Below are 20,999 nucleotides of genomic sequence, written 5' to 3'. Positions count from 1 at the left end.
GACTTTGTACCGTATTAGTTTCTTTTTCAGATTTTTAATTATTTTACAAATGAATTGGAAACGGCTGACCATTTCTGAAGCACTGAGTGCTAACTGAATTGCCTTCGGATTAGTGGGCCTTCGGATTAGTGGGCCTTCGGATTAGTGGGTACATGTGCAAAACATGCAATTTTGGGTTGTGCTTTTTCAAAGGTGGTGTCATCTGCTTCGAAAAGTACCACCATGAAAAAAATATATGAAAGTGTAAATATGAAATGTAAATAATATAAATATCATGTAAGCCAAGCTTTCTTTTCATTTATACACACGTGATCATCGGTTAGAGTAGGTTTAAGGATTATCGCCAAGCTGTTTCAATTTTTGCCAAGTTGTTGTTTCATTTACAGTAACCTAAGTAGTTGAATGCTATGGAAACCCTTTTATTTGGTTGCATGATTGTGGTCAATTTGAGTGATTGGAGGGGGAAGTAAGGGCTCGTTTGTGTGTTAGATGTTACTTAGGAAATACTTTAATTTGTGGTTTACACTGTAAAATGGCTGAATGTGGTAAGATTAATTTGAAGTTTCTGTGCGATCTGGAATGAAAGGGAAAAAGCAGTAATTGACTGATGTGTAAATGAAGATTTACGTAGTAGCCATTATAAGTGTCCTGTTTGTAGGAAGGAAATGTGTATTGTCGCACGATACCGGCACTGTGGAGGATATTTTTTACTCTTATTTTTGTGAATTTATGTGGCGACGCCAGTATACACATTCGGATAGAGAGAAGCGTACCCCTGGGATTATCGCGAAGTTATTTCATTTATGGTAGCCTGAGTAGTTGAATGTTATGGAAAGCTTATTATGACATAATCGGTTGGATGTTTGTGGTAAATTCGCAAGGGCTAGTGTGTGTGTGTTGGTTAGAAAGTTTAATTGCTTGTTTTGTGGTTTAGATGGTAAAATGGCTGAATGTGGTAAGATTAATTTTAAGTTTCTGTATGATTTGGAAAGAAAGAGGAAAAGAGCATTACTTGACTGGTGTGTAAATGAAGGTTTACTTAGTAGCCATTATTAGGTGTCCTGTTTGTAGGAAGGAAATGTGTATAGTCGGACGATAAGCAGCGCTACGGAGAATATTTTTGATTCTTAGTTTGTGAATTTATGTGGTGACGCCAGTATGCAGATTCTAGTTCAGATAATTTTAGGATGTTTTTGGATGCTATTAAGAAATTTTGTTTTACTGAAGACATGTTAATTCGTAAATAAGGTAAGTGGATATTTCCTTCGTGGAGTGCAAACAGGAATTTCCTTTTTATGTTATTTCATTGATTTAAAATGTAGTTTATTGATATTACAAAATTTTTTGTTGGCTGCTCTGTGACTTTTTAAATGAATGTAGATCGATGTGTACATGGATAAAGTCAACGGAGTCCGCAATGCCTAGTTTGTGCAATTCACTGATGTTTTTTAAGTGAAAATAGGTATTCTTTGACTTGTTATTTTGGATTTGTGCAGCGGTGATTTTAGCGCTCGAAATCACCACTACAGAAAGCGAAAATAACAAGTCAAATAATTGCGCTAACTCGGTGTCCACGTACCACCAATTATCACCAAGGAGCACCAGTAAATATACTTTTACCATAATCATCATATAACCAAGAAGCGCTTTTTTGGGGGTGTAGAGTAGCAGGCCTTCCGATGGTGCTGTCTGGATAATGCTAAGTCTGTTATGGTAATCAAAATCTAATGTTTTTTAAGTGTAGGCAAAACATTTTACTCTATTACACGCTTCCCAGCCATGCTTGCTTCAGCGCTCTTTCCAAAGCTCTATTCATTCAGTGAGCCCGGCTCAGGGGCATCCACAGAATTAAAATGGTTAATACTGTCTTTACAAAATTTTACCTGTGTACTCCTCTGAGCCTGATTAGACTGCCTCTCCCTTTTTTTTTTTTTTTTTTTTTTTAAATTCCAACTTTAAAAGGTAGTGTGCCGGAAAGGATTAAAGCTGTCAGCAGAATAATGTTGTAGTTTTCACCACAACTTAAAGAAGAAAGTACCATAATTTTGGGTAGATAAGCCACTGTGGATTATATGCCGCATACATGATAATTGACTTTAAAAAAAAAAAGAAATTTCATCTGATGTGCCGCAGCAGAGCATTCTGAAATATGGTACTTAATATTCATTTATTCAGTAATTCCCTGCCATATTTATGTAATCATCACTGATAACATTTTATAACATTTACAACGTAAATATATTCAGTAGTGCATAAATAAATAAGGAAAAAACATCTTATCCTGAACTTGCCCAAAGCAAACTCTGATGACTTCTAGTAGATATTATTTTTATGGGTTCAGTAAACTTCTTTTATCACCATAAATTACCATATTATGAAAAAAAAATTTAATTAGATAAACAAACAGAAATTTTAAATTAAATTGAACTACATTTATTTATACAAAACCTTCAAAATCCGACTCATTGATATAAGAATTAAGTAAATTTAACAAATGACCATCAAGGTCAATTTCATCATTCTATTCTAAATCACTTCTTTCAACGTCACTATCTTACCTTTCGTTTTCTTTTTTCATTGATTTCCGGTTTAATGAAAGCCGATCCTATCAGCTCGGATTGATTGCCATGCTTTATCGACCCATAAGGCAGTCTCCTCATATGAAGCTTTTCTCATTCGTATAGAATTTGTGAAGGAATGGAGTTCACTTTCCATCCATTCCCTTCCACTGCTTTCATAGTTCATGCTTGAAAACTCTATTGATAGTGAGACCCAGCGACTGTAAAATTTTTGTAAGCCCACCTGGTATCACTGAGATATCAGTGCTAAGTTTTTTTGCTTCAGATCTTATCATATCCGCTAAATGGGATTGCACTGAATCCAGAACGATGATCCTTCCGGGGTTGGAAAAAAGCACCTTTCCTTTTTCGACAAATTTCTCTCAGCCAAACATCACTTCTTATCCATCCTTTTTCGGTGGCGCAAATGATAACTCCTTTAGGGAAGTTTCCTTTTGGAGTTGTTTTTCTTTTATCAAAGGGGTTGACTTCTCTCCATTAGCGGCACCAACCCAAAACAAATAAAAGAAGTCTTTTCATTCCCGGTAGTTAACACTGGAATAGTTTTTTCATCAATGGAATGAACATTTCTGCTCAGAGGACAGTCAAAGTAATGCGCACGTTGTCCATATTAACTCTCTGAGCGGCATAACTGGCTTTATCTACTCATGAAATTTTTTGTTACTTATTAGCTTATTTTCTCTAATTCTTGATATAATTTCCACCACCGAGTGCATCGCTCGTCAACTTGAAATTCATTAGTTGCAGTGCGATTTCCAATTTTGATTGCGAATGATAAGGCATGCAAAAAGCAAGCTACAAAGCAGTAAAAATGCATAAGAATGAACACAGCACTTGGAAGGTAAATGTGGCTGTTTCCATTAAAACAAAAAGTCATAGGAAAATGCAGGCAAAACTGTGGAGTTTAGCAGAAAGTACATGTATTAAGTGTGTCTTTACAAAGAGTGCCACCTACCTTAGTTAGGGAAGTTTAAACTCATTGTACTTAGCGTAATCTGAGGTTAGAACATTGCAATGAATTCTTACCATTTCGCTTGTGCGTAACTTAAGATCTGAACTAGCAGTGTTTTAAGGACGGAGGAAAAATAAAATTCTCTCGGATATGCCACCTACCTAAATTTTCAACTTTTAAACATGTATAAACTGTGGCTTATGTACCCGAAATTACGGTACTCTTGTTTATTTGGAAAGGATTAAAAAATGTATGTAGGTATGTACGTGGGTGCCTATATATATGTTTGTATACACATATATACATACGTATGTACATGCATACACGAAAACATACAGCCATTCATGTATGCATTTCTGAATCTGTCCCGAAAGCAAAAGAATACCAGAAAAAATAATCACCACAATCTAAAGAAAACATATACAATTGACTGGCAGTCAGTATTAAAATTCCTTTAAAACACAGTGGATTCTTTGACTTTTCAATCGCTAATAATTTAAGCTTTTCATTCCCATTCACAAACTAAAGCTGTAATCCTTTGTTTACTGCTTTTACCTTCTACGCAAGCATCGTGTTTATAATATAATGTCTCTTTTGCAAAGACTATATAAAAAATAAAAGTTTTGTATGCATTAAAAATATCTTTTGGGAGGTAAGGAGGTCTAATCCTTTAAAATCTTTGTAATCCTTTGTTTTTGTGGAGCTGTAATCCTTTGTTTGTCCTAAAGCTGTAATCCTTTGTTTACTGCTTTTACCTCTTACGCAAGCATCCCCTTTAAAATGTAATTTTTCTTTTGCCAAGAGTATATAAAAAATACAGTTTTGTCTGCATTAAAAATATCTTTCAGGAGGTAAGGAAAGGAACGCCATGGCAATTTTCTACCAAAATTAGTGCATACATCTTGGTTTACATCAGAGCTTTGGCCACATACATTTTCATAAGAAATATTGTGCCTTGTCTTAATTCGAGAAAAGCATCTATCACTGAATTTTTAAAATCTTCCACACAAATTTAAAAAAAAAAAAAAAAAAAAAGTTAACTACAATTTCACATCTAATTTTGTTCAAATTATTTACATATGTACAGAATTCATAACATTGTCCCCTTAACAAGGACTGCACATCCCAGGCAGCAGGAAGCTTGACAGGAAGCCATATTTACAAATAAGGAAAATCAATGCAACACTAAAATGATAATTTCTTCAGTGAATAACGTAAAGTAAATCAATAAATAAATTCATAACTATACAAATTTGGATACAAATAGGACCATGGTCTTAGTATACTATTTACATGATACAGTACAAAGTCCGAAATCTGGACTCATCGGGACTTCGGCGATTCCTGATTTTTCCGAATATTAGGTCATCAGTTTAAATCTAGCAAGATGGCACGTAAAAATTTTTAATTAAAAATATGAAATCGTGATTTATGAAATATTGAAATATTTGTGATCTAAAGGGTATCAAAATTTACAAAAAAAAAGGCCTAATATTTATTTGTTTACCTTATTAAACATTCCTTTTAATTTTTCCCTTAAATTTTTCCTCATCAACATTTTTTAGCGCATTTAACTTAAATCTGTAATCATTGCCAAGCGTAATGTCAACATAAAAGGTTACCATATTCCTTTATTATTCAGTTACTAACATGAAAAAAGTTGTTTAGTCATTGCTACATGAGTTGTCATGTTTTGATAAACATGCGATGATAAAAAGAAAGTATAATGAATAAGGATTCACCAGGTTGGCATTAGATCAATGATGTATCTATGTGGTATGATGTATCAACGATATACCGTGTTCGGTTTGAAATGTGTGCCAAAAAGCAAATACACAGCAACAGAGCCAAATTACTGATTGTACGAAATTTATGCTAAAATGTTTGTTTCTTCAATAACAAGATATTTTATTTAGTGTCGATGTGAAATTAAGAATCAGGACTCTCCAGAGATTTTATTATGCATGGAGGGAGGAATCAAATGCACATGCGTAAAGCCTAGGAGAAAATCGTTGTGGTGGTTTTGAGGTCAGGATTATAGATCATTCGTGATAATGGACGTTCGGATTCGGATTTCGGACTTTGTACTGCATATGCTACTGTGAAAGACCGAAATTAGAGAATGTTTACATTCACCGGTGAATGTCAACACATACCAAATATGTCGATGAAAGACCGACTATTTCATTATATTCGTGTACATTCGGACCATCACCGGTGTATGTCGACAATCAGATATACTGTGGTGAATTTCGAAAAGAGAAGTCGAGGTCAACAGAGGGGCGACAATGTGTTGTCAAATCCTTTGTTCTGCTGCGATTGAAGTTATGTGGCATATATTTGTTATACTGTGGAAGCAATCACAGATATACTATGATAGAGGTTGAAAAGAGAAGTCGAGGTCAACAGGGGGTCAACAAATCCTTTGTTCTGCTGCGATTGACATTATGTGGCATGTATTTGTTATACTCTGAAACACTGCTTGTCGGTCTTATGCAAGGTTTTCTTAAATTTTGTGTTTTTTTATACAATACCCTAATTTATATTGAGCATGTATTTGTTATACTCTGAAACACTGCTTGTCAGTCTTATGCAAGGTTTTCTTAAATTTTGTGTTTTTTTATACAATACCCTAATTTATATTGAATGGATACTGAAGTGAATCATAAACTTTTCTTTGAAAAGTTAAATACATTAATTGTGAATAAATGAGAAAACAATTGTTTTTATTTTTCACGAGAAAAGTACTCTGAAATACATTTTGAAATGATTTCTGCAAAAACTAACTGCCACACACCTTTGGATTACAGATGATTAAAACGTTTTAAAAATTAATGCTGAAGAAAAATTAATTATACTCTTAAAACCAGGAGAAATGAATATACGGTATTGTTACTAATGATGAATTGTTCAGCATACTATTTGAAACTCGCACTAGACTAGGCCACAGAGGAAGAACACGTATGCTTAAAGATTTGCAAGGTAAATACAAAAATATTACATATGAAGTTGTGATGTATTTAAATTTATGTAAAAATGTCAAATGAAGCATAGTGCTCCTAAGAACGGTATTGTTGTGAAACCCGTGGTCAGTTCAGAGTTAAACTTAAGATGTCAAGTTGATCTGATAGACCTGCAGTCACACAGATGGCGAATAAAAGTTCATAATGGTGTATCAAGATCATTTAACAAAGTTTGTCCAGCCACGACCATTGAAAACTAAGACAGCTGAAGAAGTAATGTATCATCATCTTTAAATATTTTTAACATTTGGTGCTCCAGCTATATTGCATTTAGATAACAGTAGGGAATTCAGTAATCAAGTCTATTAGAACTATGCGTTATGTGGAAAGATGTTAGGATAGTTCATGGAAAGCCTTGTCATAATAAAACACAAGGCTTATTCGAAAGGGCTAATCAGGATATACAGCTATACAGCTAATCGAGATATTCGGAAGCTGCGAAGTTACATTACAGGAGTGCCTTTTAAACACATCACCTTTGACATCTTCGTACCTCTGCCATGAACTGCTGCTGGCAACAAATACATCTTCGTTGTCAATGATTACTTCACCATGTGGGTCAAAGCATATCATATTCCTGGCCAAGAGGCTATCACGGTTGCAGAGGTAAAAATACTGTATCGGATTTGCAGGCTCGGAGTGCCTCTTTAGTTACATTCCGATAAAGAAAGGAATTTTATCTCGGCTATAATTAAAGAACTCTGCATAGACATGACAAAAATAATACCTTTACCGTGACAATCAGATGGCATGGTAGAGAGGTTTAATCGAACCATTCTTAATAACGTCTCGGTGGTGGTTTCCAGAAACCAGCAAAACTACGACCAGAAGTGACCTCTGTTCTTACTGGCCTATCGTAGCAATAGCAATTGTATGGATAAGCTTTCGAAAATAATTGAAAAAAAAAAGTCATGTTTGTGTTAGTGTTGCTAAATTAGTTAATCGAGTACTATAGCTCAATGAAGCTGCCGAAGACTTAAGTTCATTATCAGAATTACTGGAACTATTACAGACGAAGGAGCAGATTTTTAAAAGCCATGACTTAGAGGTGGAGAAGCACTCATAGACGAACTGGAAAACTTTTAAAGTAAATTAAAAAGCTCTAAAGAATGCGATGAAAAAATATTGTCTGCTAAGATTAAACTAAAGAGCAAAATTAAAGAATTAGCAGCAGAAAATGTTCAGCGATTTTCTTCAGTTCTTAACACATCCAGTGTTTCGGAAACCACCTTTAGGGCTTTAAAATTACCAAAGTTAGAAATTCCATGATTCTCTGGTGATTCTGGCAAATTTTTGGAATTCTTAAACTGTTTTGATAGTGCAATCGGTTCAAATAATTCACTTACAAAAATTGAAAAATTTCAGTATTTAAAATCCCTTCTTTCTGCTCCTGCATATAATGTTGTTGTGGGTTTTGAATTAAATGAGAAAAACTATGACTCATGTCTTGAGCTTTCAAAACAGAGATATGGTAGAACTGATTCTATTATAAATTCTTACATGACTAAGGTATTAAGCTTAGAACCTATGAGAAGTTCATCTAATGTTAAAGGTTTGCGTAAATTATACTATGAAATAGAAGTTAATATAAGAAATTTACGTTCATTAAATGTAACTGAGGGTTCATATGGGCATTTATTGAATCCAATATTATTGAAGTTGCTACCGCAAGATTTGGTGTTAGATTTTCACCAGAAATGAAACAGGGAAGTGAATTGTAAGGTTTCAGAAATTATTATGTTTTTGAATAATGAAGTGGAATCTAGAGAAATTACCAAAACTGTAATGAGTCCTCCCAAAAGTTATGAAATGAAACAATCTTTTTCTCAAAATTATCAAAGTGGTCAAACTTAAAAAAAAAAAAAAAAAAAAAAAAAAACAACTATTAAAAGCCTAAAAATATATCAACCGCTTCGGCGTTAAATACACAAATAAAAATTTTTTTTTTATTCTGTGCCTGTCATCACGATTTCGTAAGTTGCAAAAAATTGAATGCAGAACCAAAAATGTATAAGTTAAAGTTTGAAGGTAGGTGCTGGTGTTGTTTTAAAAAATGTCACATGTCTCGCGAATGTAAGGCAAAAATATTGTGTAAGAATTGTTTAAGCAAATTTCATCATGAGTCAGTTTGTAGAAAAAAGCAACCTTGTTAATGCTACGACGAGAGGTTGTGAGAAGCAAGTGGAAAGCAAAACTGGTTTGAATCACTCGCAATATAAATCTAATAAAAATGGAGAGAATATTTCTGTTCTCATAGTAATATATGTACCAAAAATAAGCCCTTTTTACAAACATGTACAGTTTTAGCCTGTTCGGATAAAAAATCGGTCTTAACTAATGTTATTTTAGACAATGGCAGTCATCAAAGTTTTATTTTTTCTCGGTTAGTCAAGGTATTAAAATTAAAGCCAATTCGCTACGAAAGGATAGCTATTTTTGCTTTCGGAGACAAAATAGCACAGGAGAAAGAATAAGGTGTTGTTTCATTGATGCTGCACAATAAGAATCGTTGTTTGAAATCGTACGAGTTAGAAGCTGTCATAATGGAATACAGTCAAAAGTCTTTAATCTGTGCTCGTCGGGACTTCGGCGATTCTGGATTATCTGTTTTTCCGGATTATAGATCATCAATTTAAATCTGGTAAGACAGCATGCAGAAATTATTGAATTAAAAATATGAAACCGTAATTTATGAAATAAAGAGCAATTATGATCTAAAGGTATCAAAATTTACACAAAAAAGCTTAATATTTATTTGTTTACTTTATTAACCATTTCTTTCAACGCGCACATGCGTAAAGTATACATTACGCATAGTCGAAGTTAGAAAATTGCAACCAGAAAAACTATTTGATGTGTATTCGGGATATTTATAATGACAAGGAATTTGATTTAAATCATATCAAAGACGGAGTACATCGAGATGAAATACTACATTTAGTGAGGAATTACAAGCCGAATAAAATAAAAACGTCTGCCCTGAAGATAAGGATAGTGCTGACAGATCAACTTCCAGTTCATTGCGCGACGCGACATTCCCCCCCCCCACAGAGTTCTCTTCTTGATCAAGCTCCTAAAGGAAAAATAAAACACTCAGTACAACTTGTGTATAATTTGGAAATTAATCCTTAATTGTGTTAGTTTAATTTAGTTGTAAATCTGTTAATGTTCTATCTATGTATTAATGATAGTTTAATTGTGCTTGTATGTAAAGCTGGGTATTTGAATAAGTTTATTCAGAAGTTAAACATATAATTTATTTTTGTATATCAAGTGATTGTGAACAATTTTGATGCTTTGTAAATGACGTAATTAATCTATTTGGTTTTATTTTAATATATATAATTTCAAATGTTTCTTGAATGTAAATTTTGTTACAAATCAATGGTAAGTGAACTCAAGTGAGTTCAGGTGGGGAGTGTTAGGTATTTCCTGTACCGTTCGGCTAGAGGGCGCTGTGATATTCCAGTAGCCAGTGGCGGGCAGATACATATATGTTCCAATAGTTAGTAGCAGGCTGGATTCTAAAGGTATAGTATGTGGGAGGCAGAGATACCTAATAATGTACTGTATCTTCAGTTTATTTCAATTTCTTACATATTCTTGTAAATAAATTTTATTAGTATTTTCGAAAGCCTCTTTGATGCACCTTTAGACACACAGAACCACAGCCTCCTGTTGAACTGCTATATGATTCTTTAAAAATGTCTGGGATCCGGGATATTGAAAGTATCAGCTGCTAGATCAGGTGACGAAGTCACAGTACCAGGTTCCTGGGCATCACCCTATCTAGTGTGTAGCTAATGAAATAATTTTAAGCATATCTTTTTGTGAGGTAGCATAAGTTTGCCGTCAAGTAGACAATAGATCAAGATTTCCTGCGTGGTAGGTTTCCTGTTTGAAGACTCCGTTAAATTATTTATGGGTTTTATGTTGCCATATTTCAACTGGTCTTTTCTGACGTAGTTTAGTTACTCATTTTGTCTGGGTCAGACGATATTAAATTTGTAATTTGACTGGGTTAAGCAGCTCATATTTCACATCGTTCCTGGATGTCATATTCTTGGAGTCTGTATCCATCTGGCTAGTTGGCCTTCAGGATTCTTGAAATTCAATAGCCAGATCAACAATACATGATCTGTACAGAACAGGAATTTTCTGTTGTAGACGTAATGGTGCAAATGTTCTACGGCTTTAACTGTAGTGAGCAACTCTTTCCTGGTGACACAGTAATTCATTTGCAGTTGCTCCAGTATGCTACAACATGTTCTTAACTGTTTATTTCTTAAGGCAAACCAACACTAACGCTCTAATTGCTCGCATTTCTGTTAAGAATAAATGGTTTGTCGAGCTGAGGATGTGTCAGGATTGTCACAGATGTTAAAGTTTCCTTCAGTTTGTTAAATGCATCCTCATGTTATTTCATGCACAAGAACTTTTGTTTGCTGTCTGTCAGCTTGTGAAGAGATCTTGCGACTAAAAACAAGTCATACGTAAATCTCTTATAGCTAGGTGCAAAGCCCCAGGAATTTTCTCAGCTGATGGACATTTTCGGAGTGTTTCCAATCCATAACTTCTGAGACTTCTTGTATCTTTAGACAAACCTTTGGCACAGATGACATGTCTGAGGTAAGTTGCTTCCTGTCTGAATAGTGTATATTTGGCAGGGACTTAACTGTAAACTGGCTTCTTTCAGTTTCTGGAACACTGTTAAGATTAAGAACCTTTAAAATTTTTCCCAACAGTGATGATGTCATGTATTTATATCGCACAAGCTTCATAGGAAAGACCTCCCAGCACGGACTTCATGAGGTATTTGAACATTGCTGGTGCATTACATAATCCAATCCGCATCACCATGAACTGCCAAAAAGTCCATGTCCGGCTGTAAAAGCTGTCTTTTCTTGGTCATCAGGATGTATATCTACTCTTTAAATCAAGCATGGAAAACCACTCGCTTCCAGAGAGACTGTCCACAATGTCATCGATTCTAGGAAGGGGATAGCTACCTTCATAACCTCATTTAAGCAGTGATAGTTAACCCTTTGCGGCACAGTGTGTCTGGTCTGGACACACCTAAAAATTTCCTTCTGTATGCACAGAAAAATTGAATGAAAAATTATTTATAGGTTATTCTGAACCTTCTTTATTTATAGTAGATGGCAGCTCAACACAAACCAGTCCATATATTTTAGCCATGGTTAGTTTTTTAAGACCCTCATTTTTTAAAGAAATCTTCCATATTTTTTTAGGGTATAAAAGGAATTGTTTGAAAAGAAATTTCTATGTTATTTTTTTGGCTGTATATGCTAATCTCCTTATTCTATATTAGTTTTAAATTTTTAACTTGAAATCGTGCCTAAAATCAAACGGCGAGCCCTAGGTGTGCCCAGACCAGGCTCACCAATAATCTAGGACAACTGTGTATTCATTGTTTCTCCGCATCTCATCGGTCGGTTCATTGACAACAATGCTCATTTCAGCACTCTTTTTGAAGCTCTATTCAATCAGTGTGCCACTTCCCACAGAATTAAAACGATAAGTACTGTCTTCACAAAATTTTATTATCGAATTTATATGTCGCCAAGCTCAAGCTGTTAATAGCGAAGACGGTTTTCAATCAGTGCTAAAAGCAATAGCCAAAAGATTTCCGCCGAAAAAATAATTCTGCAACTTATTCAAATTCAAAACCGGAAGGGTTTAATTGTTATTTTATATTTTAAAACAAAATAATATAAAAAACTGTATTACAAATTATCTGTAATTGATAAATGCACATTTTTTATTCTATTTATACTTTTTTACTCAAACTTGCAAATCGCACCAACCTGGTTGCGATAATACGTAAGTACCGAACTGATTTCTGAGGGGCTGCAAAAAAAAAGTTCATTGTTGGACTTTATCATGATATAATTAAAACTTTTATAGGGTCCGGCTGAATGGCATCATTCAGAAATTATGAAATTTGTGACATTACAAACATCATTAAGTCTTGCCTATTAGCTAGAAACTTTTTCATTTGCATTTTAAACGCATATTCCTCCCGCCATATTATTTCAGCCGGCATGCCACAGGCTCCTTACTGGTGCTGCACTATTAAACTTATATGTGAACATTTCATAGACACTCGACATTACTCTAGCATTTTATGCTGATGATACTGCAATCCTCTCATAAAATGTTTTTATTTGTTCAGCATTACAAGCACTGCAAAATCACATCTGTGCATGAGAGACCTGCCTTCTAAGCTAGAAAATTGAAATTAATGTGGACAAATCCCCAACAGTTACCTTTAGCGAGAGAGGAAAAAAAATCGTTATCAATTTTAACATATATGAAACCATAATGGTGGTCCATGCAGGCTCAGCAGGGACTGTAAGGTCTTACCAGGGGTACCAGGTAAGAGTACTCTCAGGTTGATCTCAGGCTGTGTGATCACTAGATTTTCATTTTAGGTAAAATCTGGGGAGTTGAACATATTATCATGTATAGACTACTCGATGGTCTGTGTCAAGTTATTCTCTCTGGCATACTGTATAAAACCACATTGCCTTCGGTTAGGCAAGTCGTCTATCTCAGGGTAATCCTTGAGCATAATTTTTCATGGTTCCCACATATGCAATCTATTATCCAGAAGTTCTGAGCACGTAAAGTGAAAAATGTACCCCTTTATTGCCTGGAACAGCGATCTAGCTGTTGACTATGAGTTACTCATATACAAAATCCTCTTGCATTCCATGCTTTGTTATACCTGCCCAGTTTAGGCATACTCCTGCTGCACCAATTGCAGACAGTTACAAATGGCTCAGAACTGCATCCTATGATAAATATCTGGCTGACCGTGGTACATCAGAATTAATAAAATTTGTCAGGAACTAGATATTACCCAGGAACTGGGATTATGTGCCTACTATCATTTCATGGTACACAGTTTTCATTTAAGCCTTGGATAAAATAACAATAACATTATCCTAATGTTTAACTATAACTGCTGCTCTGCCAAAAGTGTCAAAATACTTATGACCATTCATAACCTAATATACACTCATGTCCATAAATTAAGGATAATACGGACTCGCGCGGAAATCGAACTCTAAAATAAATATATCACCTGTAAAATCACTACACACATCTTCAAGAATCATATGCAAATTTCAGGAAGTAACCAGATGACACCGATGGTACGTCACAATGACAAGAGTGTAAGAGAGTGATATGTAAGGAATACAGGCAAAGAAGTAAAATTGTTCGCAGGCGCTTTATAAGTATTTCAGTGCAATAACCGAATAGTTATGACACAAAGGACGCATTTGGGTGATCTTTTATGTGGTAGAATTATCGGCCGTCTGGAATGTGGGCGTACTCAACTGGAAGTATCAAACGAACTTGGAATTGCCCAGAGTGTCATCTCCAGACTTTGGCAACGATTCCAAGATGATGGTAATGCAAGTAGACATTACAACACAGGTCGCCCCAGAGTTACAATGAAGACCGGTATTTGGCAATTACTGCCAAAAGAAACAGGCGGAGCACAGCCTCAGACCTGTCTCTTCAGCCACTGGTACGGCAATTTCAAGGCAGACCGTGTACAGACGCTTAGGGCAGATTGGTCTAAATGCTCGTAGACCCGTCAGATGCATTCCACTTACTGCAACTCACTGTCGCCTGCGGTTAGCCTAGAGTAGAGAGCATGCATTGTGGACACCGCAACACTGGGCTTGTGTGATGTTTTCCGACGAGTCCAGGTTTAGCTTGCAGTCTGATTCTCGCCAGACTTTCATATGGAGAGCTCCAGGTACCCGTTACCACCAAGAAAACATCATTGAATGACACTGTTATGGTGGTGCAGGAGTGCTCATTTGGGTGGAATTATTCTGGGTTCCAGAACTGACCTGCATGTTAAAATTGGAACCATGACAAGCCAAATCTTTTGGGATGTCATTCTGGAACAACATGTACGTTTGTTTCGAGGCGCCATGGGCGCACAATTTGTGTGTATGGATGGATGACAATGCCCGTCCTCACCATGCAAACATCATTAGCGAATGCCTTCAATCGGAGGATATCACCCGTATGGACTAGCAAGCATTCACTGTCACAAAAGTCAACACCATCCATGTGGAATTTGTAGTTAACAACACAGCTTGGTTTTACTGTCTTTGCTTTCGTATGCCTGTCAACCATTCTAGTTTTACACCAGTTATCACAGTGCATTTTACTGAGCATAAAAATATCCCATTTGTCTTTCTATGCAAAAAAACGCATACCACTTTTTTCTACAGCGTCATGTTCACGACCTTTCAAATTTTTCGTAGGAAAACATTTTGGCAAGGCAACTCTATTTTTATTTACAGTGCCACAAACATACATTTTCAGTTCAAGCAACCTTTCTTCAAGCTTTGGGCTGTTGAAATACTTGTCTACGTAAAGTTCGTAATTTTTGCCAAGCAGAGGTTCAGCTAAAGTTAGAACAACTTTTGCTCCCTGACCACCTTCTTGTTCCGAGTATTCAGTTGTGCTGCCTGTGTAAATCAAAAAATCGCACACATATCCAATCAAACTTTCACACAGTTCATAACTTTTGACGCCAAAACATGATCATTTAGTGGGTATGTACTGATTGAAACCAAGCCTACCTTTCTACAGAATCAGTGATTCGTCAATACAGATATACTGGCAGATATACAGTTTTGAACTTTTCTCTCAAGTGGTCAATTACCAGACGTAGTTTATTCAATCTGTCACTTGCTTCAGAATTGTTTGCAAAATGTAGGCAAGACTGCAGCAACGGGAATCGGTTTTTAGCCATCAAAAATCCGAAAAATGGTGTTGAAAGCAGGTTGTCAGTTGAAAAATACATCAACAACATTGGGTTTTTTATTATGCCTATGAGCATAATAAGTGCAAACAGTTCAAAAAATTCATTTACTGTTGTCTCCTTCCAGTTCAAACAAGAATTATCAGTGAAACATCCTGAGCTGACGATTTCACTAACGTAACGATTTGTTTCCTCACCTATTTTCTCAACCATGCTTTCAGTAACGAAAGTAGTAAAACAGTTAGCAAGTCTGATACACTAAAGCTGAACTGCATACCACTTTCACCAGAAAATTTATCCACAACTGACTATTGTACTGTTGAATTCCACATTTTAGTGCTATTACTTGATCCAGTGTCACTACAGCCACGAGCATTGCGTACGTTATGGGAAATCCGAGATTGTTTGGCATCACATGAACAACTGCTACACGAAGGTTTAGTCAAAGTCAGAACCTGTCGGAACCTTCTGAAGCACTCTCAATGATCGATTCTAAATCTGTGGCACTAGAACCACTACTATTTTCATTTCCTGACCTGAAATTTAATAAAAACTGCATCAACTGCTGATATCACTTTCTTTATGCGCTCTGCCATTTTGGTTTGTTGGGGTTTTTCATGCCTTGATAAAAAATTCGTTGCATAAGAAACAGAAAACGGAAACACATGTTTATTGCTTTAAAGTGAGGCTACAGGCTTGGATAAATGCTGCTTCATGATTGGTTGCTTCAAAAAACCAGTAAGCAAAACAGGCAATCGGAAAAAAAAAAAAGTTTCCCGAGAAAAACAAGATATTTGCTTTATTGTAAATTTTGATTCCCTTAAGGTCATCAATGCTTCATTATTTCTTAAACCACTATTTCATATTTTTAATTTTATAATTTCTTCATGTCTTATTAAATTTAAACTTATGATCTAACACCTGAAAAAATCCCAAATTCGGAATCGCTAAAGTCCCAACAGATCTGGATCTTGAATTTTGTACTATATTTTAAAGTTTTGTGCAGGGCCTGGAAGAATGACAAAAGGATGTAAGTTAGCCAAGAGCAGTAATTCCAAAAATTGGTTCAGCACCTAGATTTAAATGAACTGCAACAGTGAAACTAGTATAAACTCTCATGTAATGACAATTTATTGTTTTCTTCCAAAATACAGTTTTAAAAAGTTAGATTATTTTATTAACAGACTCAAATGCTTAATAAATTAGTCCAGTATTTACTCATTAAACTCCTAGCCCACACAATAATTAGATTTATTCTTTGGCTCCAACAAACTAAAAAAATTAATGCCTGAAGGTATAATGTTAATGACATACATATGTGTTGCACCCATTTAGTTTTGACTGTTTCTGACACCTTTGAAATAACCTATTGTGTCATTAAATGTCTAAATGTAAGGTGATTTTTCAAGGTTATTTGCTGTCGTGATTAATATATGAAACAAGTCTGTAAAAGATTTATATTTACATTATATTTCTACAGGACATTTATGCGTACTGAAATCTGGTGACTGAATGAGAAAGTATTATGATGTGGTTACTTTGTGTGATCTGCAGACATTATAGCCTAAGATGTCATTTGTCATTTAGCTGTGGTATGTGACAGAAGTGTTCAATTGCTGCTGTTCAAGGTTGACATCTTGAACAGCGAGATCCAGGGCAGGCACTCCGAATGTGAGAATTCAGGGCAGAAAAATTTTAAAAGCATTGGGAGCTGAATTTCAGAGCAGCAGAGACTGAAACAGGTAGCAAAAAGCCTTACACCAAACCTGTAGCTGATAAATATTTGATATGTGTTCTATACCCATAGCAGAATTAACATTCTTATTAACTTTAATATTATTCAGTATCTGGTTGACATTTTAATGTGCCTGCCAGCTTATACTGTAAAAGACTGGTAATTTGTCCTAGGTTCCATATCTAACAATTAAAATGGCTGGCTGCACAGAGCTTTTGTGATTTCTGTCATGCATAATACAAATATAGATCAGTTTAATAAAAATTGTAAAAACAACCTTGTATTTAGCGTAAGTATATTGAAACACTCAATCGATTTCGAGGGCAGCTAAAGGTCCCTCCTCATCAGGAGAAAGAAATACCTAGAAAGAAGAAAAATAAAAGGGAAGGAGTCTCAGAAACACGTGGTCCTTATCCGCACTGCACGTGATTATAACTGGATTTTTTTAAATCTGAGTTACACTGGCCGCCTACTTTTACTGAGCCATGCTATCTGATCAAACATATAACACAAAGGACAAGAAAAATTAGCAAAGTTAAAAATAGGGAGCGAGGGGCAATTGCACCTTCACACTCAAAATCTGAACTTCGAATAATGGAAAGCAACCACTGAATGGATTTTTATACCCTCTGGTAGTACCAAACGCGAGGAGGTAACGCCATCTATCGGCAAAAATAACTGAATTAAGATAGTAGAATTTTAAAGGCATTAGGAAGGACTGGATTGGACTTCAAATCATTAACTAAACATGCTAAATCTTTGTGAATATGAAAAGCCTCAAGAAAATCCAATTCACCTATGGAAGAAGCCTTTTGGATAATTTTTATCATAGTTTCGTATCATAGTTTGACATTTAACCATAATTTTGACTTTGGATAATTTTTGCAGAACCAAAGTCAAAATTATGGTTAAATGTCAAACAATGATACGCTATTGAAGACTTGTTGATTTCGCCTTTTCTGACATAAGATTCATGTTCCTTGATACGAAACTGCAACACTCTTTTTGTTTGGCCAATATATCTTAAACCACACTTACACGATATACTATAAATTCCCCAAGAATTCAAGACAGAAACACAATTATTTAGAATCGAAGGGTGAATTTTATTAATAGGGGAGAAACCGACTTAAAAATTGAATTTCTGGAGAATCCGTGCAATTTTATAACTAACAGAAGGATAAAATGGAAGCACGACAAGGTCATTAATATTATTTCTAACAGTGGAATGTCTTCTTTGATGGGAATCTGAAAATTTATTAACGGCTTTATCAATAATCACGGGAGAAAATCCACGGTCAATCGCAACTGCTCTCAAGTAATTAAGTTCATTGGTAAGCAGAGATTCAGAGGAACAAACTTTAGCGTGCGGAATACATAATAGTAAAAAGAAGTCATTTTTTGCTTAACATGATGGCATGACTTGGCATGGGGTGGTAAATAAACTGCAAAGGATTTAAGATACACAGTAGTGCTAAAATTAGTTTCATTGCGAATTATAAGAATATCAAGGAAGGGGAGGGAATTGTTGGATTCAATTTCAAGAGTGAATTGGATGGCTGGATCAATTAGATCAGTTTTCTGCCAAAAGTCCTCTGTAAAGGTATTATTTCCCTTTAGCAAATAGCAGTAAAATGTGCTGTAATTATGTATTCCAGTTTATTGACAATTCAGTTTTTTTTCTGAGAGGAATTTCATTTTCTTTCATTCATTTATTTTGAACATGCTTTGAAACTGTATCATTTTATTTAACTAATTATAACGAAAAATCATTACAGTATGCAAAAGAAGTATGCTACATATATATATGGTATTTTATAGCACCATGCATGAGCTATTTTTTTCAGATTATTATCCTTTGTTTCAATTTTCAGTTCACTAGCAGGTGTTGAATATTTTTAAGGTATTGATCTACAGTAAATTTATTTAACTTTTGTAGAACTTGGTAAAATTTTCTGCTACCAAATCTTGAACATTGTTGATTACTGGTTTGTTAGTATATTGATATGTAACTAATTGTTAATTTTTTCATTATTTTATATTTTTTTGCTACTGGCTTTGATGAGTGTGCATATGATACATATGAAATTTGTTATTTATTTATTTATTTATTTTTATTCTCTAGGTAGTATAATCATGTGGAAGCTTGCTGATGTAAGTGACTGGTCCTATCATGGTGTTAATCATAGTATCAAGGGCAATGGGGGACCTGACTGTGTCAATTTTTTGTCTTCTCAGAGGCGTATATTGGAAACAGTAGTTGCTTGTAGCATAGGTTGTTATTCTGTATGTTGGGGATATAAAAGATGTACTCTGCCTCCAGTTCCTAAAGTTGTTCGAGAAGATAGAGGAGGAAAAAGATTATTGCTGGTATTAATGTGTTTGGTATTTGGAATTGAAATAGGTTTTAAGTTTTCATCACGGACAGTGATATACATCCTGAATCCATGTCATATTATCACAACAATACAGGTAAGTCAAATGAGCACTTTCTTCCTGCTGCATGTTTTTGATATTCCTAGGGCCAGTGTGAAATGTTTTTAGTTTCTAATTTCCTTAATATGTGTAAAGGTAATCATGAAACAAAATGGTTTTGAATCTTTTAACCAGAGTTCTTTTCATTGCAAATTCACAATTTTTTATATGCTTTTAAAATTTATTGGGGGCTAATTGATTATTTTCTTACAGACTTTACTGTGATCATCAGCGTTTACAAATGTATTATTTTCACCTCAGGTTCCTTCACTATTTATTACTATGTAGTCTGTTATGTTACTTTTTACTTTTTTCATGTTCCTGATATTTGCGATGATGAGCTGTGTTTAATTTTTTTTTTTGTTACAGTATGAATTGTGATACAATGTGCGAATATCACTAATTGAAACACTTATTGAAAAGGAATGTGTGCAGATGTCACTAATAAAAAGCAAAAAGTACTGTGGCCAGCCGCATTGCCCTGTTTGATAAGAACTTGTGTGTAATTAGCTAAGTTATTTTAAAGCTGCATTAATTATCAACGAGGAAAATGTTAAGAAGTAATATGATATTGAAAAGACTCGTGAAACTTCTGTATAGCAAAACGATATAAAATACTGATTTTGAAAAGATATCATTAAATACAAATTTCTTCTTCAGTTGCATCATTAAATGCACTGTTTCGTTTGTAGAGTCCTGACATATGCCGCCACACAATCTATCCACCTTGTGCGAAGTCTTCCTAGTTTCCTGGTATCCTCTACATTTGAAAAGATTGTCTTTTTAACAGGGTTCAAGCTCTCATATCTAAAAATATGTCCAAGCCACCAGATACAATTAATATTTGATGACTTGGACAATATTAGGTTGTTTGAATCTTCTTGATTGTAAGGTAATTCTCCCGCTTTCTTTGCATGCTTTCGTGGTGTAATGGTGAGCATGCCCAGTGCGTATTCGAGAGGTTCGAATCCCAGTGAGGGCATTGCTCATTTTTCATCTCTTCTGCTTTAAAAAAAGTACCTCTACAGTAAATTTCATGGTTAAACAAAACTCTCCATCTGTTATTTTTCTCTAATTGGGCCATATATTTTTCGCAGCATTTTTTTTTCCAAAAGTTAGAAGTCTTCATCTGTTTTTGTTGATGACCAACATTCACTACCATATAATATGATAGATCTAATAAGAGTTTTATAACGATTTATTTTTGTCTTGAAGTTTAATAATTTAGATGCTATAAAATTCTTTAAATCATGATCTCATCTATTAGCAGTAAGTAATCTGTTGTCAATTTTGAGTTTAACCTTCCAGTACGCTCGTATGTGCAAAATTTATGACAAATTCAGTTTTTAATGCACATTTTTCGCATATCAAAGCAGACATTAGTTTAAAATGCGTTTTTGTAACCAGTAAGAAGTAA

The 20,999-nt window shown here is 34.8% G+C and overlaps 1 protein-coding gene across 6 annotated transcripts in view; it reads left to right on the top strand.

The window, feature by feature from the left end:
• The window catches only part of LOC118205122 (transmembrane protein 164), a 382,545-nt gene that overhangs the window by 219,548 nt on the left and 141,998 nt on the right, over nt 1-20,999 (top strand). For 4 of the 6 annotated variants that reach the window (XM_085807036.1, XM_085807035.1, XM_085807034.1 and 1 more), the window contains exon 2: nt 19,233-19,579. The exons of 1 other annotated variant lie outside the window; for it this stretch is intronic. In XM_085807036.1, the coding sequence (XP_085663162.1) occupies nt 19,244-19,579 (336 nt within the window). In that variant the 5' untranslated portion in view covers nt 19,233-19,243. Of the gene's footprint in view, nt 1-11,062; nt 11,184-19,232; nt 19,580-20,999 lie in introns of all 6 variants that reach the window. One more of the 6 variants, XM_085807033.1, reaches the window with a different exon arrangement.

This window comes from Stegodyphus dumicola, chromosome X1, assembly GCF_044657685.1.
Source record: "Stegodyphus dumicola isolate Sdum_Otavi_A_Nest chromosome X1, ASM4465768v1".
Lineage (NCBI taxonomy): Eukaryota > Metazoa > Arthropoda > Arachnida > Araneae > Eresidae > Stegodyphus > Stegodyphus dumicola.
The sequence above is the reverse complement of the archived record's forward strand: the minus strand, read 5'-3'. Positions and strand labels throughout refer to the sequence as shown.